General features: G+C 41.4%; 1 protein-coding gene across 1 annotated transcript; it reads left to right on the forward strand.

Annotated features, from left to right (window-relative positions):
• The first annotated feature begins 4,696 nt into the window (after nucleotides 1-4,696).
• zc3h15 (zinc finger CCCH-type containing 15) lies at nucleotides 4,697-10,374 on the forward strand. Its single transcript, XM_041050431.1, has 11 exons — nucleotides 4,697-4,902; nucleotides 5,871-5,972; nucleotides 6,309-6,420; nucleotides 6,595-6,747; nucleotides 6,965-7,056; nucleotides 7,763-7,945; nucleotides 8,449-8,529; nucleotides 8,757-8,822; nucleotides 8,987-9,097; nucleotides 9,672-9,807; nucleotides 10,043-10,374. Exons 1-11 carry the CDS (start codon nucleotides 4,828-4,830, stop codon nucleotides 10,228-10,230), a joined length of 1,299 nt encoding a protein of 432 aa, XP_040906365.1. The 5' UTR covers nucleotides 4,697-4,827; the 3' UTR covers nucleotides 10,231-10,374.
• The last annotated feature ends 308 nt before the right edge of the window (nucleotides 10,375-10,682 follow it).

Genomic DNA, 10,682 nt, shown 5'->3' on the forward strand with positions numbered 1-10,682 from the left:
TGGAGAGAACAATCTCATCTCAAGGTCCATTCAGCTGCTGTTCCGGGCCTTTTGATAAAATCATGTGATCTTAATCAGCAGGTGGAGTTTGTCCAGTTGTCATGGAGATGTTAAAATGTCCATTCCAATGTCCATTTTTTTAACTTGCACTTGCACAACCTCTCATCCATATTGACTTTGTGTGCTAATGAAGATCATGTGGTATTATCGAAAGCCCAGACTAAATGCAACTAAATGGACCTTGCAGCAAGATGGTTTCATTTTATATTATGCCCTTCCTCAGTAATGTTCCCATTGTTTCCAGTTATCAGCCAGTAAAGCACCACCCTCCATTCCTCCCTGTATGACTCAGAGCAGTTCGGCTCAATCTTTATTGTCCCCTGAGATTAATGCGGTTTGCAGATGGAGTTAACAATAAAATGATGGAATCGAAATACAAAATAAAAAAGCGCTGCAGGAATGCAATAAAATATAGGAACACAAGTAAAATCACAAAAACCAACCAACAGTTTTATGACACAAAGACAAGGATGAGCTGATAAAACCCTGCAGGGAGTCAATAGCTGAATATACTGCAATAAAAAAACTCAGTCATCAGTGCTGCCAGTACTTCCACCAAAATGAATTGGTGGTAGCACTTATGACTGACAGTAATAAGGTTTACAAACAGCTCTATTCAATTGTGAGAAGGAGTCTAACCATTTTTTTCTGCGGTGAGTGAATAATGGGACAGCTAGTTAAAGAAAAAATCCTCCTGAAAACAGTTTAACATTGTTTAAAAATAGACTTTGGAAAACACCTCAAATTTCTTGGCCCATTTAGTTGTTTGGAGCTCTGTTTTTTTGAGGATAACTGTGGGTATTATGAGATATATCCAGTGGCGCTACAATGGCATAAAAAAGTAAAAAGAGCTACAAATGCAGCACCAGTTTTTTTTTCAGTTATCTAAAACATCAACAGTAGGCTAAACATCCTGTTTTGGTGTCAGTCCCTCAGGATTATCGAGCAAAGCGCTCCTTTCCAGACTCTTCATTTCGCACAGACTTTCAAGCGTCACACAGGGAGAAAGAAATCCACTAAGAGAGGAGGAATACACAACAATCTCTCCACTGACAGTAGCCTCAAGGGACCAAAGTACAATGCATTCAGCAGACGAGTTGTGTTATCAGTAAAAGGATACGATTCTCCCTTTTCTCAGATGAGAAAAACGTGTTCTCTCGCTCTCAGTATCACTGCTTCTCCTGCTATTGCTCATTACCTGAACAGAAAACTCAAAGCTAAATACAACAAGTTCACACCTGTTCTCTTGGGGTTGTGGAAAATGCAGGAAATCATTTAAAGTAAATGTAGACACGGCAGGTTGAGGGGAATGTGGGATTCACCAAAAAAAAAAAAAAAAAACAGAGGAAATTACAACAACTTCAGCACAAAATAACTCCTGGATTGCTTGGACCATCACAGGCCGATGAGATCTCAGCGGTGTGCAGGGAGAAAGTGGGTGAGGTGATGGGAGGTCTGGGTCTTTATGCAGCAGTACACTCTTTTACCATCTACAGTGAAGTTTCACGCTTTTTTTTTTCTTTTGGAGCAGGTAGTTGCTTGGGTGGGCCTAGTTGGAGGCAATCTTTCCTGCCCTTTTCTTTGCCCCTGGTGTCGTGCAGCTCCTTGATGGGTAGCAGCTGACAGCCGATGACCCGCTCAGCAGTCGGCAGCACAGACAAGGTGCTGTGGTTTGTCCTTGGAAGCAGGAGGAGGCCGAGACAGGATGAATACAAAGACACTTCCGATTATTGCCTCCGAAAAATTGGACTGGAATAGGCTGTGTGGTGTCGAGTTTTCTCAGATGCCACAGGAAGAAGATCAACCATTGTGTTGTGCTAATTAGGCAGGAGATTTTTTCTTTCCACCTGCAGGTGTTAGCGGATTTGAGTGCATTCATGTGTGTGCTTGCATTTGTGTGTGTGTACATGACATGCATGCCCTCTGCAGAAAAGATCGATGTTTGTATGAATATGAAGAGGGCGGTTATAGGGAAAATGGTCTTGCAGCAGATAGTGATTTATTAGACATCTCTCACAGACACAAAGACCCTCATAGAAAGAGAGAAAGAGGGAGTGGGAGCAATAGAAAGACAGAAACACAGTGAGAAAGTTTGCTAGAGGCAATATTACCCACCTCTGTTGTCTTAAAATCTAGCCCTCAGCCATGTAGTCAGGAGCTGTGTCAGTATACAGTAGGTTATTATATACACACACATGCATTCAGCTAACTGAGCTGAAAGGTGGAAGTGCACCATGCAAGGCAAATGTGGGATAAATAAATATCTCCACATCACATAAATGAAATAAAGTAACATTAGAGTATGGGGGCAGGTGCGCAGACAGCAGAGAGGATGCTAACACACAGCTTGGTAACGTGTTTGCAGCCAGGGATGTTGTTACTGGAGTAAATTCATTGTCTCACTCTGGGACTCATTAAAGGACACTGGTAGTACGGTCATTATGTGGGCACCCAGACTGAGTAACTGTTGTCCCTTACCCCCGAAAACCAAGGCTCATTAAAACACACGAGAGCAAATGAGAGCCCAAAAGGAGCAGGCGTGTGTGACCCATTTTGGCTTGTGACTACGCCTTACAGTAGTTTGCTATACAACACACACACACACACACACACATCCAGAACTGGCCGACGAACTGAGACGGGATGTGGATGAAGGCCACACATGTCAAATGTGCCAAATGAAATCACATTAGTAACTTAAGTGAAATCTAATTAAATCAAGTTGAATCAGCAGCTGAAGCGGTAAAACCCCTGGTGGTTGGCTCTCCGCCCTGCAGCCATGACACAATCTCACGCTTCTGGTTACAAAATGGGTTTTCTTCTTAGTAGGAGTTCAAACACAAAGGACTGCAGCACTGTTGTTTCTGCTGTTGTTGTTGCTCTTCTTCTTTTTCTGCTACCCCCTAATTTCCCTCCAAAACGCTTGGAGCTCAGAGACCACACAACCTACACAGCCAAGGCTTCCCCACAGGTCTAAAATTTCATCCAATTCTCAGGCAATAAACATCACACCAGGGGCGTCTTAATTGACCAGCAGCCTATACAATCAAACTATTAAACAGAGGCAATAAAACGGTCTTATGTCCACCGGCCAGATGCTGGCTGTGTTACAACCTTTTTTAGGGACAATTACTTGTAAACCACCTACTGTAGAGACACAGTTTCTTTTTTTCTCACATAATTTCTTGTCACATGCTGAATCAAGTGAAACATCAATTTCTGCCTCTCGGGATCTCGCAGCATATTGAATTTTCTTAGTAGTGTATTTTTGTAAACCTCTCCTGAAGCAATCATCTCCATCTTTGGCATTTCATTTATATCTGTATTCCCATGATTCAAGCCACGATTTTTTTTTTTTGAATGATTTGCTTATTTTTGGTTTATTTTTGGTTGCTACAGGTCAGTCAGTTTGAGGGTATGGCATAAAACTGACAAAATACACACTAACTTGTAAGCACAAAGTACAGTATCAGTGAAACTTGACCTAGTTAGTAGCCTAATTTTGTCACATTAGCTCTGCAGACAGCATTTCAAGGAATTTTGCATGTAGGTGACTCTGTAATAGTCGCATACTCACAACTCTATAATGCTTTTTGAAATCTAGCATACTGAGAAAATCATTTTATCATCCAGACTTTTCCAATGTATACCAATGCATTCGTTTCCAGTTAGATTCTTTAGCCAGTTGTTTCTACAGACTACGTTTCTTATTCTTGTTCTCATTCTGCTACCAGCCCCTTGCTCTCTAAGGATATATGCTGGAATTTTGGTCATGCTCGACCACTAACGAAGTCCGTGCCTTGTGGAGAACCTGTTACCTCGCTAACACTGACACCTGGCGGTCAAATATTAAAACTGCAATGAAATGACATCGAAACCTGAGTTAAACCTCATCCTCCAGGTATTCCCATATTATGAACATACTAGGTTTTAAATCCAGTATAACTCTTTTTATTATATAATTTCCTTAATCTTTTGTGCTGCGCTGTATTATTGGCTTATTTATATTGTCTGTGTCATCTTAATTGCTGTAATTGGTGAGGTTTCTTTCGAATCATATCCAGTTAAATAAAGGTTTTATTTTTTAAAAAGAAGTTACGAAATGTTGTTAATATAAAATTTTAAAAAATAAATCAAAATGAACGAATGCATGAAAGAATGATACAATCACTGACAAGTTCCTATCATCCCTGTTTTAGCCTCCCTTCACTCGTTTTCACTGATGACCTTTGAAGCAGTTCACTGTTTCACTTAGAGTTACATTGCTGAATTATTGCTCGTCCTGAAGCTGGAGCACAGCCTCAGGTCTTCGGGCAGGACTAAATTTCTTCTCATAACCTAGCTTTTAATAAGGTCTTTCTTTAATTAACAGGTTTCTATGTTTATTTATTTGTGCCACTGTTGTTTTTATAGTTTGTTCTATTATTCTTTCTCTTATATTTGAGGTATTTTACTTTTACTTTATTTAATATTAAATATCTAAATTTACCACCTAATTTAGAGTTCCTAATATTGCAATCATTCTGAAAACCATGTAAAGGACGTTGTAACTTTGCTGAAAAACTACAGTACCCGTCATGCTTACCGGGATGCGTGATGGCGTCATCGAACATCAACAACTCACATGTGGCGTACGGGCGCCGTTGCGGTGCCGTGCTAGCAACAACTGGGTGATGTGGAGCCGACGTCCCAACTGAAACACCACATCAAAATAAATATTAAACAGCTAACTACGCGCGTTTTGTACACAGCTAAATCTGAGCCAGCATGCCTCCGAAGAAACCCGCCCAGGCCGCGGGAAATAAAAAAACCCAAGAGAAGAAAAAGGAAAAGATAATTGAGGTAAAAATTACACGAGTTAGCATGTCGGTGTTTAGCGTTAGCTGACCAGCTAGCGTACCGCACTCGCTCAGTGCTAACCGAAGCTATCAAGTACTGACAAGTGATTGTTAAAGTTACACTGGCCTCTGGGCAGTTGTCGATGTTACCTAATTGTTCTGTACTCGTTAGGATGAATTTAGTTGCCTCCTCACAAAATCGCTAATCCCTATAACTCAGTATGAAGTGAGCTAGCCAGCTGTCAGCAGGCCAAGCTTGCTAACAGGGCCGTGCCGCCTCGGAAACTGTTCAGTAATAAGGTTGATATATGTTCCTACAGTCAGCAGATAAAATTAGAAGCCTTGACATGATGCTTTACGTGATTAGATAGGTTGCTTTGTTCTAGGTGGGCCTGTTTCTGATCGGGCCGTAGGACAGGTCAGGGAACATATTTAAGCTTGTTTCGACACCGAGTTGAAACAGGTGTTTTTTCTCTTTTATAGTGTCTAAACGTGAGAAAATGAGATATTTGTTAGTATCGGTGGTCGCCCTCGAAAAAGTTAATCGTAAAACACATCCCTATGTCAGTGTGACCATACCGGCTTGTCAGCGTCGCTCAGGCACAGATTGTACTGGAACTTATTAGTGAATCTGAAGAGTTTGACTTTTGGTGATATAAATCATAAAGCCACTAGTGTGATGACTCTTTATATGCCGTCTTTGGATTTAAACAGAGATGATTGCCTGTAAATACCATGAAAAGAACTGTATTGTCTCTTTATCCAAGGTGTGATCCATCTCATTCTTCTGTTGATCTATACTGTCTCCAGTCTCAGCAATTACAGGAAATTCATGAGCCTTTTTTTGTAATTAAGATATATATGTATACATCTTCAGTAGGAACCAATGAGTGCTACAGATAAGTCGATTTAAGTCATCAAGTGTCAATTATGAAACTAATAATTAATTGACCTGTTTCTGTACTTTTCTAGGACAAGACATTTGGCTTGAAGAACAAGAAAGGGGCCAAACAGCAGAAGTACATCAAGAACGTTACTCAACAAGTGAAATATGGACAACAAAGTGCACGACAGGTTATGAGGCAATTCCTTTCTCCAGCTCTTCATACCTCTGACTGTCTCTTACTTGACCTGTCCCCTAATCACACACAGTCGTCTCTCTGCCTCACTATTTCACACTGTACTGTCCTCTCTGGTCTTTCTACCAAATAATTTAAAATACCAGCTGTTAAACGGTCTTCGTTTGTAAGAGAGTGGAGAACAAGAAAAAGTTTTTGGTTCGCCTGGCTGTGTGGTGGATATACTGCTCTGTGTACTACATCTTACCACTCATTCAAATCTTTGTGAGCTAATTTGATTGGATCAGAGAATCTTTCAATATATTCATCATGTGTGTGTTTCTGTGTGTAGATGGCCCAGGCTGAGGCAGATAAGACCACGAAGAAAGCTGATAAGAAGAAAGAGTTGGACGAGCTCAATGAGCTGTTTAAACCTGTAGTTGCTGCCCAGAAAGTCAGCAAAGGTAACAAAAATGCAGTTTGTACAGAACATTAATCAGTTTGAACTTAGCTAATCTTACAGTCGGTTGTTCATCATGTAAAACTGCCATTATATTTGCTGATTGTTTTTGTGCGTGTTAGATGAATGTGACCACTCTATTAGAAAAGATTATTAATCTCTTCTCTTTTTTCTGCAGGTGTCGACCCAAAGTCAGTGCTGTGTGCGTTCTTCAAGCAGGGCCAGTGTACTAAAGGTGACAAGTGCAAGTTCAGCCATGATTTATCAATGGAGAGGAAATGTGAGAAGAGAAGCGTCTATGTGGATGAAAGAGACGAAGACCTGGAGAAAGGTTAGTGTATTTGACTTATATATATGTTGTATATTCGCTCAGTTTCTTTTTTTCTCTGTATTTCTAATTAAACAAATTTGTTTTATCAAGCTTTAGTTATACAAGAAACAAGGCAGATAATTTTTAACACCTGTACTGGGAAACACTGAGTTTTAATTAATTAATTAAACTCACCTATGGATTGTGTTTAATATGAGGCCTGTCGTGTTCTGTTTAGACACGATGGAGAACTGGGACGAGAAGAAGCTGGAGGAGGTGGTCAACAAAAAACACGGAGAAGCTGAGAAGAAGAAAGCCAAAACACAAATTGTAAGTCTGTCCAGATGATGGATAACGAACAATGACGAAAGACAGGGTAAGATAAAGAAGTGGATATATGGAGGGAAACAGCATTTTTGTCAAGTGCTCAAAAGGACCGTTTGTTTTAACCGCTGTAGCCCAAACTGACATGGCAGATGTAAACGTTTTAGCCTGATGAGGAGTGAAAAGACCTGGATGCAGAGAAATTAAAACAGCCCTGTTCCTGACATGTAGACATAAAGACTAATGATTAGAGACAAGACAGGGAGTTCAGGACATTTGGAGGTGATGAAATGGATGGAGACAAGGCTGAGGAAGGGAAAACCAATTCTGAAGGTAAAAACAAGGACTAACTCAGGCAACAGTGGATGTACTGTGATTTAATCGGAATTATATCATCCTCTGATTCCTGATGTATTCCTTGAGTTGGTCATGAATTAAAGCTTAGCTGTTAGTTGCTTGGGCAGCAGCTAAGCCTCTTTGCTGAATCAGGAAAAAACACTGTTCATAGCGATTTAAAACAGCAAAGAAATGCAAGGAATTCCCGTCAGTGACTGATTCAATAGATCAGTGATCTCATGGCTGTTTGTCCTCAATCATGCAGACCCACTTCACATTCACCTGAACTTAAGTAACTTCAGTAACAACTCAAGATGCTGTCTGTTTTCCCTTTGCACTCTATGTAACATTATCTACTCTGCTGTGTTATCTTCAGGTGTGTAAGTACTTCTTGGAGGCCATAGAGAATAATAAGTATGGCTGGTTCTGGGTGTGTCCAGCGGGGGGCGATAGCTGCATGTACCGGCACGCCCTGCCGCCCGGCTTTGTACTGAAAAAAGACAAGAAGAAGGAGGAGAAAGAGGAGGAAATTTCGTTGGAGGAACTGATAGAAAATGAGGTAAGGATGGATGGAGGGATGCAGAAAACTGTTAGACTCAGAGCTGAAGTCCAGCTCTGATTTGTATTTGGAGGCTCTGGTTGAATAAGAGCAACATACAGGGCTTAGAAGAGATGGGCTGAAGGAATGTATGTGATGATACCTTAAGCACAGTATTGATGTGCAAACTATAATCATTCCATAACAGGAGCTTTGCACGTGTGTCTCACAGCACGGCTGCTTACACATACACATTAAAATAAACTACAGTAAAATAAATTTGAGATGGGCTTAATAATTTGAGGGAGAAGGACCACACAGAGAGACTTAGATTAGTTGTATAAACTGTACCTGTTGTATAAATACATGTGTACAGACTGGAAACCCAAAAAAGATTATTGGTCTGTCAAACCCAACCATCGTGGGCTGTCAAACGCTGTCTAACTATTCTGTGTGACTGATTTTACCCTGGAAGTTCTCTTTACTGTCCACTTCCTGATGTCTGTCTGCCTGTCCCCCTGCAGCGTTCAGCTCTGGGTCCCAACGTGACTCGGATCACCCTGGAGACTTTCCTGGCTTGGAAGAAGAGGAAAAGGCAGGAGAAGGTTGGAACATGTTTAAACATTTATTTAACATTAAACAGGTTTGTCTTTGCAGCACCATGGATGATTAATTTAAAGCTCCTTACATTTCCCTGTGGAAGTGATCTCTTCTGATGATTCAGGACAGTGAAGATTTCATCCCATGACTAAACCATAAAACTTAAAAATCTTATGTGGATATACATGTAGGTGAAATACAAAAAACAGAACTGGCTGTTGTTGATTAACAGGTGGACAAAGCGAGGGAGGAGATGGAGAAGAAGAAGGCTGACTTTAAGGCTGGAAAATCACTAGTGGTAAGTCTGGCTCCAGCTGGTGTGGATTCTGAATAACTGTTTGTGTCTATGGAGATTTCTGTGGCGACTCTATCAGCGCACGTTTTGTCTCGTGTTACTGACAGTGATGCTGAAGCAGATGTTTCGCAGTAATGCAGGTTTTAATCAAATATCTGTATGTGTAGGTGAGCGGCCGTGAGGTGTTCGAGTTCCGTCCAGAGCTGGTGGACGATGACGATGCTGAAGCCGATGACACTCAATATACTGACGATGAAAGTGAAGATGGGGTGAACGAGGTAATTATGAAGTTTTCTCATCTATTTGTGGGCCTGACTCACTCAGCCTGCCCTCGGCCTTCTCAGCAGATGATAACTTCCTGCAGTTGACTAACATACTTTGCATGGTTGGAGCAAAATATAAATAGTGTAACAGTGTTGTCAGCACTCAGTCTGTCAGTGTTTCCCAGTTTGAGTGAGTTATTTTGGTTACTCTGTGAGGTCGGTGTTACCCTAAAAAAATATTTAAATATGAGGCCAGAAGTATTTCAATATTTAGAACATGGTGAACGGAGGCAACAGAAGTTCCTGCTGTGGCACAAAAACAGAGGAGGGGATTGTTGAAATCATTCAAATGAATTTCTCCATCCTCTAAACAAAAGTTACCACCAGAGAAATATCCACATGCTGCTGGAGTGGACCATAAAGAGCACCCTATGTTGACTTTAGCGGAAGTGAAGATGACAGTTGCCTGCCTTTTGACGCAGCAAATGATTTTCCTGTTAATTACTTGCACCTGGTGAACACTTATTTACTCCATAGTATGTTCAGGCTATAAATTAATCAATGACAAGTTTAAATCTCTCTATTTCAGACTGATACCACAGAGATCCAGGACATAGACTTATCTCGTTTTGTTCCACAAGAGGTTGACAACACAGGCATTACCGTAGCATCCATGGACCGTTTCACCTCCAGGAGTAAGAGTCAACCAACAGAAGAAGGCAATGGTAAGAAAAACTCACTGATCAGAAAATGTGATTTCTGCCGGGTTGCCATGTCAGTGCTGGTCAGTTGGACCAGCACTGACATGGCAACAACTGTATGTGAACAGATTCTGTTCAAATCATAATGTGATGACTTTAATCTTACTTAAAGTCAGTACTTCTGATACACAAATTAACATAAACAAAACATGATTTAAAAATTTAGTCTTTTCTTCTTTTCTCCTCCTCCCATCTACAGAGGAGCAGCTGAACGGAGCTTGCGGTGGCGCTGAGGCCAACGGGCTCTCGGGAGCAGAGGGAGGAGGGGAGAGCGGAGGAGGGGAGGATGAAGAGGAAGAGGAGGTACCGGTGGATGAGAACCTGTTCACAGGTGAAGATCTGGAGGAACTCGACGAGGAACTCAACACACTGGCGCTGGAAGATTGAGAGGGAGCGCGCGAGGTGGTTAGGATGGACTAAGTGACAAAGGGACGGACTGGTGGATGCATGGAGCTAAACAACAAAGAGACCAGATGTTTGAATGATTTTAAATTTCAGAGACTCCAGTAATAAAGCCTGACTATATCATGACATCACTGCCTGTCTCTGCCCCCTCTGTTTTCTGTAGCGCCCCTCCCACATCCCACCGCATCCTTGACTTTCTGTCTATCAGGTGTCCAAATTGCCACAGCAGGGCCAATTAGGGTTAACCAGGGCCAACTCCACATGAATGTTGCTTGTCACACTTTCTGTTATAAGAGAATCTGGCTGCTGTTGTGCACTCTGTCGCTCAGCACTGGCGGACGTTGAAACGGAAATTACTTTTGATAAATTTGGTTTCAAGTGCTTCTCTACCTGATCACAGTTAAATATTGATTTTGATTGGTGACTTCCTGAGT

Source organism: Toxotes jaculatrix, chromosome 11 (assembly GCF_017976425.1).
Source record: "Toxotes jaculatrix isolate fToxJac2 chromosome 11, fToxJac2.pri, whole genome shotgun sequence".
NCBI classification, from domain to species: domain Eukaryota; kingdom Metazoa; phylum Chordata; class Actinopteri; family Toxotidae; genus Toxotes; species Toxotes jaculatrix.

Coding starts and splice junctions, on each gene's coding strand:
- zc3h15 (XM_041050431.1), top strand. CDS start 4,828: ATGCCTCCGAAGAAACCCGCCCAGGCCGCGGGAAATAAAAAAACCCAA. Junction 7,057..7,762: donor AGAAAGCCAAAACACAAATT/GTAAGTCTGTCC, acceptor TGTTATCTTCAG/GTGTGTAAGTACTTCTTGGA. Junction 9,808..10,042: donor ACCAACAGAAGAAGGCAATG/GTAAGAAAAACT, acceptor TCCCATCTACAG/AGGAGCAGCTGAACGGAGCT.